The 18,442-nt window shown below is 43.3% G+C and overlaps 1 protein-coding gene across 1 annotated transcript in view; it reads left to right on the top strand.

Annotated features, from left to right (window-relative positions):
- Positions 1 to 412: 412 nt before the first annotated feature.
- The window catches only part of scube1 (signal peptide, CUB domain, EGF-like 1), a 113,689-nt gene continuing 95,659 nt past the window's right edge, over positions 413 to 18,442 (top strand). The window contains exons 1-2 of the mRNA XM_062383296.1: positions 413 to 539; positions 4,085 to 4,207. Coding sequence (XP_062239280.1) covers positions 452 to 539; positions 4,085 to 4,207 — 211 coding nt within the window. The 5' untranslated portion in view covers positions 413 to 451. The remainder of the gene's footprint in view (positions 540 to 4,084; positions 4,208 to 18,442) is intronic.

Here is an 18,442-nt window from a genome sequence, read left to right as displayed (position 1 = left end):
CCTTTCGCACAGGAACAATGCAGCAGGAAATTATCCAAAATCTCTATTTGCTCTAGGGGCTGGTCAGAAAAACTCTGGCGAAAGTCTGAAGGCTCTCATTTGGACATTTGCCTTTTCACACTATGGATCGGGGAATGTCCGGAGCATTCCCGGAGTTCATGTCTGAAAGTAGGATTCCTTTTATAGGATTTCTTTAGAGTTTTATTTTATACCCTGAATACCCCCACTATGACGCTGCTCATCTCTCTCTCTTTCCCTCCTCTCTCTCCCACTGGCACAGACAAACCAATCAGAGAGCTCGGATTGCCTCCTCTCTTTTCTGCTCTCTCTCTCTCTCTCTCTCTCTCTCTCGATCGCTCTCTCAGAGACCCACATACACACACGCACGCGCGCACACACACAGTCCAAACCCCCAGGAAAGACCCGCTGAATCCTCACACCGTCTGTCAGCATGGGGAGCGCTTGTTTTTCCCGGGACGTCTGTTTGTTTATCCTCCTCATAAATACTTGCAGGGTGATGGGGAATGTCGGACTCTCAGGTAAGCGCTGCCCTTTCCTCCGTCTCGCTGTATTGTCCAATCGCACCTTTTGCTGGCTTCTGTGTTACCGGCTCAAAGGGGGGACATGATGGAGACCTGAGTGAATGACTATTTCAATGATTCTAATGATTGCACTGATTTTAAACATCAGAAAACACCCCCGAGCCACTTTAAGATGCTCATTTACTAACCATGCATGTTCTCTGATCCGATCATCACGTACTTTGTGACATTTCATTTTTAGCCGCTGTAATTTTACAAGAGCATCGCAGTGATGAAAAAAAAACTAAAACCACTTAATGGCACTGAAAAGTCACATTTGCGCACTATTTCCACCCGATAGACAGAGCAGGCATGTCACTTTGAATTCGCTCGTTACGTAAATAACAGCCCGATTAATTAAATGCCAGAGTCTGCGTGGGATCTCAGGTTTGCATCACAGTTTTTCCTGAGCGGCGGTTTACCAGCTTGCAGACTTCACTGGAACTTCTGTTTCCTGCGCGCACACGCCAACTTGAATGGGAAACCGCAGCCTGATCCCTTGGTTGCACACTCGTGTGAGAGGGCGGACTGTTTTCACATTTTACCGCCTGGAAACGGCGGTTTTAGAGCCGCTAGAGAAAGCATCTTGTCGCTGGGTTTGAGGGCCTGTCTGGAGCCGGAGGATTGTGTGTGTGTTTGTGTATAGTTGGGGGGGGGGGGCAGGCAGACAGCATGGTCCCAATATCAACCTGGCAGCAGTAGCAGCACATTGTTCAGCCTCCCACCTATGTGAAAGGGTGAAGAGTCAATACTGAGACAGTGAGGACAGTGGGTGCACACCCCCTCCCCTCCGCCCTTGGCTTGGGCTGCAGCACTGGACAAATATTTATTGTATATTCAGTTCTCTGGTTTACAGACAGAGAGCAGAGGCTGAACCACAGGCTGCTTCTAGTCCACAGCCTGACGCAAACCAGCTTTTTATACTCTAAAGGAAGCACAGGGGGATTTGAACAAGGATGCAAAGGTGTACTGAATGGTTGGCGGAAGCAGAGCAACTCTGTCTCCAGCCCCCTTCCCTCTGTGTGTGTGTGTGTGTGTGTGTGTGTGTGTGTGTGTGTGTGTGTGTGTGTGTGTGTGTGTGTGTGTGTGTGTGTGTGTGTGTGCACTGTGTAATGAGATGGCCCTCTGCCCTGGGATTCAGGCCCAGATGTGACCGACTCTTCTATCAATAACCTGATCATTTGAGGAGCTGTTAAACCCTCTATTCTCTGGATGTTGTCTGAGACCTTGACCTTAGACCTCTTTCTCACTGTCATACATAAGGGCCAGTGATTCTCTCTGACACTTTTAGGATATCATGGACCTGCTTTATTGGAAAAAGCTAATGCGTCCTGGGTGATCGGATCACAAGTGGACAGCTCTATGTACAGGTGGGAACACTCCCAAGAAACATCAAGGACATATTGAGACCTGATCACTCAGAGAGGTGGACTGGCATGCATTTGGCCACATTCTTTTAGCTGTGTTTCCTGGGCCACAGTGACGGACTGCCTACTCAGCTGACATCCTCTGACGTGCTTAATTTTTAAAATTACCTAAAAATACACTTAGTATTTTATACGCATTGATTTATTTCTGGCCATCACCACAATATCAACACTTATCACCACAAATTAATTAAATTGGTCAAATGTTGTTTAATTATAAAGCAACAACGATTTATCTCTCTCTCTCTCTTACAACATCACACAGACACACATAAACATATTTTCAGGCTGCTTAAAAATGTGGTCTTTGTGAGCAGAAAGGATGTATGTTTTATTTATTTACATATAGAGCAGGAAAGTGAGATCTGAACAGAAGTGGCCACTGGAGACACACAAGGATGCATTTTAATTATATGTGTGAACTGACAAACTCAGAGCTGTCCACTTGTAATCAATCAATAACATTTTATTTGTGTAGCCCATATTCACAAATCAAAATTTCTTTAACCCTCAACAACAGTAAGGAAAATCTACTTAAAATAACTTTTAACAGGGGAAAAAAACGTAAAAACCTCAGAGAGCCACATGTGAGGAATCCCTCTCCCAGAAAAGTCATAAGTGCAATAGATGATAATAGTATTTACAATATTGATCAGACCTAAGCGAGCTCTTACATAAGCCTATAAAAAAACGTAGTGAGGGTGTCTGCCTCCCGAACTGAAAGTGGGAGACGATTCCACACGAGAGGAGCCTGATAGCTGAAAGCTCTGGCTCCTACTCTACTTTTAGAGACATTAGGGATGACAAGTAGGCCTGAATTCTGGGAGTGCAGTGCTCTAGTGTGTTGATAAGGTACTATCAGCTCTTTAAGGTATAATGGTGCCATATTATTAAGGGCCTTGAAGGTGAGGAAGATAATTTTGATTTATATTCTTTATTAAACTGGAAGCTAGTGTAGTGAAGGTAATACAGGAGAAATGTGGTCTCTTTTCTTGGTTCGTGTCAGATGGATTTTAATATCAAGTCTGAAGAGGGCCTAAATGATTTAACTTTAGACACTGGCGTCTTACAATATAGGAAGCTGTACAAAAAATCCCCCATTTTTTCTTGTTTTGTTTGAAATAAATTATAAGGTACATGAGTGACTGGGTTAGCTGAGTTAACACTAATGCTAACATTCTCCCTCAGAGGCTATGATTACTTTCTTTCTTTTGTCGTTGGACAGAGCCCTGCTGACCATATTAAAGGGGACATATTGTGCTCATATTCAGTTTCATAATTTTAATTGGGTTTTATTACTTGAAAAGGTTTCCATTGAGCCGGCCCTAGCCTTTATGGGGCCCTAAGCAAAATTTGATTCGGGGGCCACCAACCACCTTGTTGCCATCAAAACTTTTTGTCATTATCAATTTAATTAGTTGTTTCTGTTGACACACATGACTTCTGTCAGACGGATGGCAAAAATATATAAAGTTGATCTTAAATTACAAAATCAACCTTTTATTACTTTAATGGTATAAGCAATTACTTTGACTCTACCCATAGTCATAAGAAAATACATGAAGTAGATGAAATAAGAATGAAATAAAATGTCCATTTAAATATATATCCATATTAATATATATATATCCATTGCTGCAGTACCTCTTTTCAGCCTCTGTCAGAAATGTTTTGGTTTATCTCCTGTTTCTTTAAAGCCTGCCTCCCAGTTGGCCCACTCTACTGTGATTGGTCAACTGCTTTCATTGTGTCTGCTCTTGCTTAACCTGGATTTTTAGAGGAATGTAAAACAAGCCACTAGGTGTGCATTATGCAAATGTGGGGCATTTTGATGTTACATGACTTCACCAGCAGAAGTAACCCTAACCCTACTTACGAAGGGCATCAGAAGCAATGCTTTCTGTGGGGGAGAAGAGCTCCCTTTACTGCCGACTTTGGGCTTTTTAACTTTTTTAGACCTTTTTCAAACACAAAACCCCAGTAACACTAGATTTAAGGGGAATATGAAAAACCGTAATATGTCTCGTTCAAGGAAAGATCCCAAGAGACGAGGATGTTGATCTTCTGTCTGTACAGATGCAGACGAGTGTGCAGAGGGTTCAGATGACTGCCACATTGATGCCCTGTGCCAGAACACGCCAAAATCCTACAACTGCATCTGCAAGCCGGGCTACAAAGGAGATGGCAAGCAGTGTGAGGGTGAGTGACCTTCCTCCCTTCAGACTCTCCTCTCCTCTCTTCTTTGACACTAGCATCCTGCTCTGTAGAGCCTATATATATAGATAGGCTCCCCTTCATTGTAGCTGAAAATAATGGAAAATACTGCATAATTTCCATTTAATTGCTATATTAACATGGCACTGCAGAAGAAAACTAAGCAACCTGACAACCCTTGTTGGAAGCATAATGACCCCTGTATCTGCATTTGTACAATGAAGATCACCTCAAGATTCACCTGACTGTCTTGCCAAATCAACGCATGCACCTGGGTTTCATGTTTCTATCACTGCAAATTGGAGCTGATAAACCCCCCCATGTCTACTTCAGTTGTTGACCTTGGAGTGAACAAATAAGGAATCTTAAAATCAATCCTAAATTTAACTGGCACCCATGGAAGTAAGGGAGGGAGAGATATGAACTTTATGCTTGGTGTACGAGCAGCAGCATTCTGAGGATTGTACATGCAGTAGTCCAGGAGTAAGTAGAACAAAATTGAGAATAAGAGTTTTTAGGTTCGGAAAAGACCTAGCTGATTCGATTTTGGCTATATTTCTTGGGTGAAATTGTCATTGATATGAGCATAGAAATGTATCTGTGAATCATCAAATGTGATACCAAATTCTGGATTTGGATTCAATATTGCTAATCTTTGCAGTTTGTTGGTAGGTGATAAGGTTTAAAATTAAGTAATTTCTGAAACTAAGCCATTACTCAATAGCTATACATAAAATTCCTTAGATGAACATTATCTGGTTAAAAATATACGTAATGTTGCACATCATCTTCAAAAATTGAAATAACTTATAATGTTTCCTGCCGGAAGTCTTTAAAGGGAGAACGAAGCTGGACCAAGAGCAGAAGCCTATCGTATGTCAGCAGAGCTGACAATTAAACATGAAAATTCTCTATTCCTGAGATATGACTCAAACCATTTAAGGGCAGTTATGAACACTCTACTTAGAAGGGAGTTCGTTATAATAATATACCACATACTCAGTATAGACTAGGACAGACATGGGCAAGGTACGGCCCGCGGGCCGTATATGGCCCGTTGGGCTTTTTAATTCGGCATGCCGAACTTGCTTTATTTTTGAAGAAATCGTACTTTCTAGCTTCTTGTTGTTTTGGGTTTGTACCCTCTGGGTTGGATGAACTTATTGTAAGTCACTTTGGATAAAAGCGTCAGCTAAATTAAATTTGACCGGGACTGTGATGTATAGGGCCCGAAAGGGCACATGATCTCCCTTCACTGTTTCGCTTTGCCCAGTGAGCCCTTCTGTAAAATCAGCGGATCAAGGAGACGAAAAGTAGACAATGAGTGCCAAGTGTTTAACACAGAGTGGACAACAAAATACTTTTTCAATGAATTCCAATCGAAGGCTGTATTCCTGATATGCTGAGAAACTGTTGCAGTTTTCAAGGAGTACAACATCAGCCGTCACTTTGCCAAGAAGCATGCTTACTACGCTGGCAAGCAGTAAATGCAAGAACGGGCGGCTACGGCTCAGAGGTTGGCGGCTTATTTACAGACACCGCAAAAAATGTCACCGACCAACAGCGATTCAAGAGTCAACTACCAGGGCAAGTTTTTTTGGTGGCATTCGAAATAGCAAAGGCGAGTTTTTGTTAAATTGCCTTGTAAGTAAATGCTTTGCTACTTGTTAAAGGCCAAATCCTTTCATGTCATTAGTTCACAAAAACACTCCATCCATCTGGTCCTGGCCTGGCCCCTCTGTCAAATTTTAGAACCCATTGTGGCCCGCGAGTCAAAAAGTTTGCCCACCCCTGGACTAGGATGTGGGCCAAAAAACCTTGAGTTGGCCATCCCTAGTTGCCACAAAGAGACTGTCCCATCAGATAAAATCAAACGTGGGCAAGAACAGGGCCTCTGATGTAACAACGGCTCTGACAGCTGTTTCAACCCCCCAACCACTTCTCCTAATTAACAGGGAGGAAGTGTACTGAAGGGAGTGTTAGGGTGAGACGGGGGCAGTGCCTGGCTGTGCATTCACACCTCCACTCACTTCTGCCTCAAAGCACAGCACAGCTGGAGCCTGCCCACTCTCTCTCTATCTGTTGTTCTCAATCCTACCTCACTCACACACATACACACAAGAGCACACACACACACACACACACACAATCACACACACACACACACACACACACACACACACACACACACACACACACACACACACACACACACACACACACACACACACACACACACACATACTGTTCGGTCCACTGCACACAATAAAGACAGAATGTCTTTCTATAAGTGATGCTCCAGTGCTTTTGCATTTATAAAACTGGGATGAGATGGAAGGATCAAATGGTCAACTACAACTAGGGTCTTATTTTTGTAGTTTTGTCCATCTTTTCCATCAGCTACAATATGATGCTCATGACTGGGCAAGCACTTAAAAAGCTGTCACTATTGTCATGATGATTTTATGGATTCGTTCAGTAGTTAGAAGAAAAAGCTAAATGTATGGTAAAGCTCTAGTGAATTCCAACAACAAACTCTTTGAACTTCTAAATCTTTTCATCACCTTGATATGTGCCTGTCAGCTCCAGCCAGCGAACGTTACAGATAAATTCCTTGAGAAATATCACCTTCACTACAGGAACCAGTGTTGCATTAACACCAGCCCCTTTTATAATTCTGCAAACAATACCAGTGAATTGATACATTGTGAACAACATAGTTCACTCCTTTTCTCTTGACTTAAAAAAAAAGCTAATTTATATCCTGTCTTATAAGCTTCTAAGATTTACTAATCTGCTGCTATTCAAGAAATAATTTCATTACATAAACTTTAAATCTTCAGAACCGCATCCCGGTGTAAAAAAAGCAGGGCCCAGTGTCCTGTAAGAGTATTAAATCATTTATGAAGGTGTCAGCTGTGCATGTCATGAAGTGTGTCTGTACCATTGAGTTGGTCTGAACAAGAGAAAACACCAGAGGAAATGATTTACTGCCTGGACTACCTGGCAGAAGGTCAGAGCAGCTTCAATTAGCGTAGTGGTCAGGTCACCAGATTATCTTGTGCAAAGTGATAAACCAACAAAGATATGGTCTGACATGAGTTGTACAGTGTAGAGATAGATGAAAGATCAACCCATATAAAAGCACCGCCCACAAACCAATCAATTCTTTTGAAACATAGTATCACTGTTCTTCTCGTCATTCACACAATGAGAATACATGTACATTACACATTAATGGAATGAAAACTCAAACCAAATAATAGTCATCTGCGATTGGTCATCACCAGTGAACACTGTCCCTTTTATGTGCACACGCTCATACATACTTTAGAAAAACCTGGGTTGACTTAAGATCATTGAACAATGCAGCCCTAAGTATATGTGAAACTGGTCAACAAAGCGAGTGCCTGGCAAACTTGCTGAAGATTCATTAAGGGGCCAATTTTTTTAACTACAATAGGCTTTTATTTGACATTTTGATATCGTAGTTTTAAGTGCCCCAACATCTAGCTTACTTACCTCAGTTTGCTCTACCTAGAGTGCAATGAGGTCAGCAAGGGGGTCCATGTGTGATGACAGAATATAGGGGGGACATCAGGGAAGTGGGACAGCAAAAGTGGAATAAGGCAGGTGGAATACCAAGACGAGGGGAAGGAAGGAAAATGGGTTTAAATGGAATTTGTTGGCACTGCAGTCTAGTCAAGAGAGACTGATGGTGATATAAGGGTGAGTGCATGGAAGGACTGTCTAACGACGGTGGCGTGATGTCAACATGGAAGGGAAATTATGGTGGAAATATGCTTTGCCTGCGCAGCGGTTACAGACACAAAACTGTCAAGCAGGTTATACTTTTTTTAGAGTTCTGCGAGAAGGTAAGGATTTAGTCTACACACAGACATAATAACATCAGATTTTCAGTCCAAGTGTAATAGTCCATACAACAACATGACAATTGGAAACAACAAGATGAAAGTAGTCCAACGATTGGTAGAACAAAATTTAGGATGAAAGGTTTCCACCTTGGGTTATAGAGGGCTGACCTGAAATCAGAAGTTCCCAGTTCTGTGCCAGGAGTATGAAAAAACCTTTAGTAAAATAGTCCATCGTAACAGGATTTAATGTTTATAATGTAATCCCACATCCAGCAATTATGGGGCAACATGAAGATTAATTTGGTGCTGTCTTTGATAAATAAAGTCCAGTGTCCTGCTAGATGTTCCACATTGTTCACCAGCTGATCTCCTATTGAATCTAACTGGTGTTTGCTGCTGTGCAGGTAGAAGCCGTTGACTTTTACAGCTGTCTCTCTGAAAACAGCTGCTGTTGCTGCTGTGGTAAGAAATGACCCTATGAGTTAGAATGCAACAAGACAGAACAGTTGTGCGTCTGCTGGTTCCCATGATAATTCTCTGTAGGAGGACAACAACAACTAGCCCCTTACCCATGGTCATATTGTTTTCCGTTTGTTGTTTGATATGTTATCACAGAAACATATAGAGTAACAGGTAAACCTGGATGGGACATCTGATCTGCCTGATCTGACCTACTTTGCCGGCCACTTAATATCACTACACTTCACCCACACACACTGATAAACAGTGGTAAGACTGTGTAAGTCTGGGTAAGTGATGCACTCAGCTTTGATGGAGTAAGAATGTCAACAGCATGTGTGAGTGCATGTTTCTCTCATCCACTGAGAATTAACATTTTTGCCTAAAATGCTAACTTTATGTTTTTTAATTACATATCAAAATTTCATGTAACTTTATTAGACACATTTTATTTTCTGTCATGTTAAGTTGATGTGAGTGATTTGATTAAATAAAGTTACACTCATACATACATTTATATTGAAACTTTCCGATGCCCATATTACTGCTTTACGCAGTGGAGTAGTTGAGTATGGGGTCATTCAATTTGGTCAGGACCACATTCGTTTACACTGCTAAAAGAATGTGAACACATGTGGTCCAGAACATGATTGGTGTGACACACATGTACCTTAACATGTCGGTCCACAAAAACCACATGTGTGTGTGTATGTGTATGTGTATGTGTATGTGTATGTGTCTGTGTCTGTGTGTGTGTGTGTGTGTGTGTGTGTGTGTGTGTGTGTGTTTGTGTGTGTTTGTGTGTGTGTGTGTGTGTGTGTGTGTCAAAATGCTATCTGCCCACTGCCTCCTGACTGAACACTCAGATCTACCAACCTCCCTGCAGTGATAAGACAGCTTGTGACAGCGATGCCAAATGAAGATGAATGGTGGATAGGAGTTGCCCCTTGACCCCGGTGATTAGATATGGGTGCTGTAATGGCCAGCTGTGTTTTCCATCAACTGACATTACAGGCCACTTTGCCGGCCAGTGCCATTTGCGGTTCTGCTATTCCTGGAAGCACCTGGAAGCAGCAGAGCCTCTGTGCTTGGTCTCCTCATGCTGCAAGTTGTCTGTGCCTCTCTATCATCAGCAGCACTCCATATCAGCAAAGAATCAGTCAGCGGTCTAGTATATCATAAAGTGGATTTAGAAATTAAATATAACTAGGGGTCCAGTAACGTTTTTTTTATTACTCCTGTCTTTATGGATTGTGTGACTTGGCTCAGAAAAGTATGATGTCTCAATAGTGTTATCTTAAATTTGTCATCTTATCAAACAGCTCTGTCTAGAGTATGTTTATTCAAAGACCTTGCACTCTCTTCATACTCCATATTCCTAGATGTGCTATTTTGGATTGTGATGCCTGGTGAACCTCATACAAACAAATCTGCGTTGTTTCTCTGTTACACAGTTCAGGATGACAGGCATTGACATCATCATATTTTTCATAGCATCATTTATATTTAAAATAATCACATTTGTTCCCCTTATGATCCTTTTTTCTTATTAATCCATTTCATGGGCACAAGAGCTGTCAATAATAATAATAACAACAAAAATACCTATAACATCAAAAATAACAACAATAATAACAATAATAACAATACCAATAATAACTCAAAGTGCTTTACAATAAAATGAAAGACGAAATAAGAGCAAAAAGAAGTTAAGAAGGTTAAAATAGAATAAAGATAATGGTGTTAAAAAACAGAAGATATAATTAATTAAAAGCAATATCATGGAAATAGGTCTTGAGTTGTGGTGGGAGTTAGTTCCAAACCTTCAGGGCAGGGCTATTCAACTTCAGTAGCAAGTGGGCCAAATAAGTAAAAAAACAGTAATGTATATTTCCACAGGTAAACAGTGACACACGCATTTCTTTTCTTACACTTTATATAGTCAGTAACAGACTGTCCCTTTTCCTGTTTCTCATTAAAAACCGGCTGCTGAATTTTGCACAAGCTGGACTCAACATATGGATTTTTTCGGTAATCCTGAATAAGTACATTACAGTAGTCCAATTTCTGTTTTGTCTTTGTTTAATTTGAGAAAATGTCGCTCATCCATTGTTCCACACTGGTGAGGCATTTAATAACTTGCTGTGGAGCATCAGAGTCATCTGGCGCTACGGACAGATATAATCGAGTATCATCAGAATAAAAAGGAGAGTTCACACCATGATCACTAATCATTTTTCCCAGTGGTAACATATATAAGCAAAATAATAAAGGACTAAGAAGGGAACCCTGTGGAATGCCGAAAAGGTTATCATGCTGTTATGGTCACAGAGGCTAGCAAAAATATTCCAACTTTCGAGTCTCTGTAAAATAATCTTGTGATCTACTGCATCAAATGCAGCAGATAAATCGAGGAGCATCAGGATAGCTGCATTTGTTGTAATCTGCACTCACGCTAAGGTCATTTATTATTCTCACCCTTGCTGTTTCGCTGCTGTGTCCCTTTCTAAAACCAGACTGAAATCTGTTGTGTATATGTTTCATACGTAGGAACTCATCCAACTATATATAGCCTTTTCCACAATTAGGTGTGGCCTTTTCCAGAATTATAGTTACTCCTCTCTATAAAAACAAAGAAAAAAGTAAGTAAGTATCTGAGTGACAAATAATTGAGCGCATTAAGAATCATCTAATATTGATATTTACTCCCATAGTGAGCAGGGGTCAATAAGACTAGGAGTAACGTGTAGGTAGCAAAACAGTGTTCCTGACATCAAACTTAGACAGTAGATGAACAACACCAATTTTCCACCTTTGCATGTGAATGCAGGAGTTGTGGAAAACTACGACATATGTGAAAACAGTAGAAAAAACCCTTCAGCGGCTTACATGTGGAGGTGGTTGGGGTTGGCATGAGCGTATCTGCAAAGATTATAATGTGAGAGTTGTTATTGTGACCGTGATGGTGGATCAGGGATCATAGTTAGTTTTGGTGGATCATGATGATGAATCGTGAATGTGATGGTGGATCATGACCGTGATGATGGCTTGTGATTGTGGTGGCAGCTGAACGTGGATCTAGATGGTGGATTGTGATGGTGGATTGTGGATTGTGTTGGCAGCTGATGGTGGATCGTGATGGTGGATTGTGTTGGCGGCTGATGGTGGATCGTGATCATGGTTGCAGCTGATGGTGGGTTGTGATGGTGGATTGTGATCGTGGTGGCAGCTGATTAGGGGTTTTGATGGTTGATTGGGATTTTGCGGCTGATGATGGTTGATTGGGATTGTGGTGGAGGACGATTGTGGACTAGATGGTGGATTGTGATTGTGGTGACGGCTAATGGTGTATTATGATTGTGGTGGCGGTTGATGGGGGATTGTGATGGTGAATTGTGATTGTGGTGGCAGTTGATGGGGGTTTGTGATGATGAATTATGATAGGTGGTTGCAGCTGATTTAGGATTGTGATGGTCGATTGCGATTGTGGTTGCAGTTGAACATGGAGGGTCATAAGGTGACCTTCAGTCCACTTGTGGACTCTCTCATATTTCCTAGAAAAATTATTCACCTCAGTGTAGATGATGCCTGCTTGTTTGTTTCAATTCCGCGAGGTGCAGTGAAAACACACCACAGTAATAAGAGCACAGTACTAAGCAACAAAACAATACCTAAATCTTCTGGACCAAGATGACATGATGATAGGTGCACCTTTGTTAAGATAGAAAAAGGCTATATGGTTATAAATTCAATTGAATTCAATCAAATTATGTCATTACTTTCCTGTTTGAAAAGTAGGCAACACAAACATGGATTGTATTGTTGATCAAATTATTAATGTGAAGTTTAAAGGTTTGTGGGGATGTGACCTGTGTGAGAAAACCTGGTTCGCTCCCTTGCTTTTGTTACTGCTGGGATTCGAGCCCCGGTGACCAAGGGAGACGACCTGTGATCTCAGCCTCTGCTACATTTCCGCACTACAAATTAGCAGCTTGCAGGCGGCATTGTTCAGGCAGAAGCCAGCTGCAGGGTAGTTCAGCAGGACTCTGTGAGATCCCAGCCAGAATTTTATCATGACTGTTTCCCTCAAATACAGACTACTATGCCCTGAGATAAGCAATTTCCTCAAATAAGCGTATATCTGAGAGGAAAGCTGATCCCTGGGTTTCATAGTCTGTCCTCTCATTTTCACAAGCTGTTGCTTTCTTTTTATGGAAAAATGTGAACTTTTATCCTTGTGCTGTCAAATGAAGTGTGTGGGAGGAGCTGTGCATCACTCAACCCAACTGCACATGTGCTTGTGTGTATGTGTGTGTGTGTGTGTGTGTGTGAGAGAGGAATCTAGAAAAAAGTTCAGTCTGAACGTGGGGTATATACAGGGTGAGTCATATTTATCTTGATGCTGGGGTCGAACAAGGCCATAAGTAACAAGGTTTAATACTTCAGTGTCACATTGGAAGGACGCAATCAGCCCATATTGTGCTTTATTGATATTGCCCACACTATTTGTGTTCTTCCACTCAACTGAACATGGCAGCACATTAGACGTGTGTTTAGTTTAGATTACTCAGGTTATAGGGACCTCTATCTATCACAGTTACACTATGGGGACCTGTCATTTAAATGAGGTATACAAGGCTACAGTAACAGCCCCATATTAAAGAAGGTTAGATATCTATATCAATTTAAATAATGAAGCAGCTTTAGTCATTGTATACATGCTGTGAAAGTATTAAAGTGATGAATCCAGTGCTTTTGTTAGTCTCTCAACTGCAGTCTCTATCAATAGAATTTGAAGATTCACTCAGTCTGGTGGCGACACGGCGACCTCTTACCATACACAACTCTTGCTGTCCCAGCTGCCTGATGTCCCAAATGGTCCCAAATTCTGTGACAATGATGTACACCTGCACAGTATTTGTTCATCTGGAAGGTCTACCAGCCAAGGAGAGTGAACTGGAGACAGGGGCTCAGCCAGGGTTAAATTGGATCTTTATGCTTCTTACCTGTGAAAAACATGATTTAGATTATATGATTTTAGACTTCTTAAGACCCGAAGAAACACTCTGCAGGGAAAATGCAAGCGACTAATTTATCGTGGGCACAGCAAGGTATCTTCATAGCCACTGTATCCCAAACATGGCACACTTTAAGCCTGAAACATGCTTCTGCGTTTTCACGGGCCCGTAAGCGCAAGAGCCGTTCCGGGTCCCTTACGTGCTTATGTATCGCTCCTTACGTGCTGACGGGTGTCGACCCCCTTTTCTAAAATTTACGGCAAAGCTCCGCAAGCTCACTCAGCCCGCAAGGCTGTGATTGGTCTGCTCTACATCCCTTCTGGAGCTGCATTTCCGGTTTCATGCCCCATAATACCGGCAGAAATCACGGAAGATTTAGAAGACCGAATATGGACCAAATAGAAGAGCACTTGGCAGAAGATATCCGATAGTATGATCACTTGTATAACCTGTCACTGACTGGCGGATTTGTCCGCCAGAAAAAGGCTACGAGGAGCCGCAGTGGCTATGTAAATAAACAACCGATGAAGAAGAAAGAAGGCGTCTCTAAGGTCGTCTTCGACAAAAAGCATTACTCCGCCTAGTGTTCTGGCGCGGAATTGCTTTGTAAGACGCGCAATGGTTGGGGAAGCATGAATGAAAACGAGTCTTGCGCCACAGCGGCGTGAAAAGACGCAGCAAGGTCGCAGAAGCATGTTTCAGGCTTTAGAACAGGAGCACGTTAGCTGTGTGTAGCTGTCACAGATGCAGCATGTCCCCTAAAATCAAGGTATATACAAATCACTTTAGGCTGCATTCTCAAACTATACACCAGTTCTTATATGCCACTGTTAGAGTTAGGTGAGTAACAGTTGTTTACATGTATACATTCAGACAACCACCACCCACCAGTTTGTCTCCAGCTTTCTGGGCTACCACTACAGTTCTTTGTGGTTACTCGAGCAATCGCAGAGCCACTGGTTAAGTTCAGTTCAAAAATTCCTTCAATTCCATCCCTCTAATTCCCAAAGTGCGTTCCGTTATCTACATCTGGTATTTACTGCTGCTTGTATGAGAGGAAGTTCACTTTGCCTTTGAGTGGGTAATTAAGAACTGGTATAGATATTTCCCGGTTGTAACTAGCTTGTTGTAGATAATACCCATTTCACTTCTGAACTGCATGGTTTCTTTTATATCCTTTATTCATTATCTAAAGAAATAACGGATTTAGAAGGTGAAATGTGTTTGCGGTTCACAAGATTGGAACATGCTGCATTATAAAAGAGGTACTCCTCCAGCTTGAGTCTGGAGTCCTCTCACTGCTTTGCCTTCACTATGTGCCACATTGATGAACAACTGACCTGTTTTACACACAGAGAGATGGGGAGACAGGGCATCTCATGGGAAGAATGGATGGCGAGGGAGACAGCACAGGTGGGAGGGTGACACGGAGAAGTGGCAGACACTTACTAGGCCATTGTCTGCCTGGTGTCTGCAACAGACTCACACACATCAGATTCATTGAGGCTCAGGCTTTATATAGAGACACCTTGACCTCATGCCGGCACCTCCAACTCGCTTACCTATCAATCTTTGACGGATAATGACATTTGTATTGTGACAACACCTGAGACATATGTGTTGAACATATGTGCATACAGCGACCTATATATATTATATTATTATTATTATATTATTACACACACAAATACACACCATTGTCGTACATGAAGATGACAACCAGGCATATTGGCTTTGCAGCTTGTTCTTAACAGGCATGCTCTTAGACTGGCCAATGGAATGTATAATAATCTTCTCTAGAAAACGTAAAAAACATTTAGATTATTTCAGATTTCGTCAGCTCCTCCTTTAAGGCTAACATATAGCACACACAGAGACTAAACAAGTTTTCAGATATTAATAGTGTAATTCGCAAAAACAGGAATGAGCTTGAGCTGGTTGGCCACACTGGCTGCCTGTGCAATCCGTGACATCTGCGCCGCTGACCTGCTGCGTCTCACAGGCGTCTGTTGTTCAGATAGGGAGCCTGTCTGCTGCTAAGTGTGTTAGGCTTTCTCAGAGTAAGGACCCAACCGCAGACCAAGATGCAAAAAATACAGGAATTCGGGAAACGTGTGTGTATGTGTGTGGGGGGGGGGGGGGGTTGGGAGCGGTGTTTGTCAGCTTGGACTTTCGTCCTGGCAGAGGAGAGAAAGAGTGCCGAGCGTGTGCGTTTCCAAGTCCGGCGGCAGCGACGGATGTATGCCTCAGCTGAAGGAACGCCCACCTCCCTCTCCTGGTCTGGGAACAGAGGTGGTTGATAACCAAGGGAGCACTGGGAGGGGGACAGGCCTGTGGAGGATGTAATATGGGAATTGGCGTATTCCGCCCCGGGCAGTTGATGGCTCCAGGAGGTGGGGTTCTGGGATGCCACGCATCGCAGCACTGTCTCCAACTGCTGGTTCGCCCTCTCGGTTTGGCCATTGGACTGCAGGTGAAAACTAGACGATGCACCAATAAGACCACAAAAAACCTTGCAGAAACTGGACGTAAACTGAGGGCCCCTGTCAGAAACAACCTCTACAGGTGAACCATGTAATTTAAAAACTTGCTGAACCATCAGCTTAGCAGTATCTTTGGCAGAGGGAAGCTTGGGGAGGGGAATGAAATGGACAGACTTAGAAAACCGATACACCACCTCCTGTTATTGGACCCCCCACTTCAGGATGGCAGAAAGAGTAGTGGCTCACCAGTACCCCTCCTACTGGTGAAGTGGTTGTTTTCACCGGGCAGGCAGAGATGACGTGTCCTGGCTGGCCTTAGTACAGGTAGGAATGGGAGGCGAATCTTCTCTGCCGCTCAGCCAGGGTCAGACGGATGCGATCCACCTGCATGGGTTCTGGTCCAGGATCCTCAGACGGCGAAAAGAGTGCTGGTTGGTTGACAGGGGTGACCATAGAGAATCTGCTGGGCCCCCCGGAAGCCCTCATGCGTCGGCGCTGTTGCCTCCTTGTGTCTATTCTAATGGCAAGGTTGAACAGGGCATCGCAGGTTTGGGGTAGATCATGAGCGATCAGCTCATCCTTGATCTCCTCCGACAGACCGTTCAAGAATGTATCAAAGAGCGCATCAGCGTTCCAGCCAGAGGATGCGTCGAGGGTCTGGAAGTCAATGGCATAATCCGAAACGGACCCTTGCCCCTGGCGCATATGTAAAAGTTCACGAGCAGCCTCATGCCCGTGTTTGGACCGATCAAAAATCCTTCTCATCTTGTCAGAAACGTCCTTGGAGTTGTTGCAAGAGGGCGACTGGGCCTCCCAGAGGGTGGTTCCCCACTCTCTTGCCCGTCCGGACAGCTGGATGATGTTGACGCCACCTTGAGCGCTCAGAAGGGAAGGAGTTATGTTGCAGTTCTAAGACGACAGAGCACTGGGAGAGAAAAGAGAGGCATGTGCTGGGCTCACCAGCGTATTTCTGAGGAGGAGACAGCTAAGGTTCATGGGCTGGTGCTGGAGGCTGGGGCGAAGGCTGAGTAGCCGCGGAGGATCGGCTGAGCTGCAAAGCCTGCATCTGGCGCTTGTGAGGGCGGCTTCCAGCTGAGTCTGGTGTTGTCTTAGGACTCTGTCATGATGTTCGATGGCGGCCCTCACTTGGTCAGGGTCTGCTGAGTCCATTCTGGTCGGAATGTACTGTTAGGCTTTCTCAGAGTAAGAACCCAATCGCAGACCAAGATGCAAAAAATACTTCTTTATTTAAAAAATATGAAAACAAAGGATCCAAAAAGGCAAATATGACGAGAGGAGATAATCCAATTCAAATATTTGGCAAAACAGAGTTACAAAAAGGAAAAACAAGAGAATCAAAAATGAGAGTCAAAAATCATAACAATCAATCAATCAATCAATCAAATTTCATTTGTATAGCCCATATTCACAAATGACATTTCATCTCATAGGGCTTTAACAGGGTGTGACATCCTCTGTCCTTAACCCTCAGCAAGAGTAAGGAAAAACTACTAAAAACCCTTTTAACAGGGTAAAAATACGTAGAAACCTCAGAGAGAGCCACATGTGAGGGATCCCTCTCCCAGGACGGACAGAAGTGCAATAGATGCCACGTGTGGGAGGACATCATCAATAATCAAAGTCTCTAGCAGCATTTGATGAGGGTAGACATCCCGAAGGACAACCCCAACATGACATGCCAAGCAGTTCCGCTGCAATCACAGTCCATGGTAAGCAACCATCCAGACCACGATCCACCATCCAGACCAGACGCCACTCCAGTCCTCAGTCACTGTCCACCGCCGCCCACCAGGACCCATCACAAGCCACCACTGCGGTCCTGGTCATCCGCCCGTGCCCAATGCCAACGCGACACAGGGTCCGCCACTAGCACCACGATCAGCCCACATGACTCAGAATCCGCCACACTGGATCCAACACTGCGACCCCCGGTGTGCGATCGACAAACCACATTCCATGGTGCGGCCACAGAGGCCCTGGATCTGCGGGTGATAAAGGAAAGGGATTCCGGGGGAAGGGGGATAGGGATGGAGAAGAGGAAGGAGAAGCTGGAAAGAGAAGCTCCGTGTGTCATGTGTCATAAAATAGAACAGGTAACGTTCTGGCGCACTAATTAGCTCTAACTATAAGCTTTATCAAAAAGGAAGGTTTTTAGCCTACTCTTAAACGAAAAAATGGTGTCTGCCTCCCGAACTGAAAGTGGTAGATTATTCCACAGCCGAGGGGCTTGATGGCTAAAAGCTCTGGCTCCTACTCTACTTTTAGAGACTTTAGGGACGACAAGTAGGCTTGAATTCTGGGAGCGGAGTGCTCTAGTGGGTTTATAAGGTACTAACAGCTCTTTAAGGTATAGAGGCACTATAT

Source organism: Platichthys flesus, chromosome 23, assembly GCF_949316205.1.
Source record: "Platichthys flesus chromosome 23, fPlaFle2.1, whole genome shotgun sequence".
NCBI classification, from domain to species: Eukaryota; Metazoa; Chordata; class Actinopteri; order Pleuronectiformes; family Pleuronectidae; genus Platichthys; species Platichthys flesus.
The sequence above is the reverse complement of the archived record's forward strand: the minus strand, read 5'-3'. Positions and strand labels throughout refer to the sequence as shown.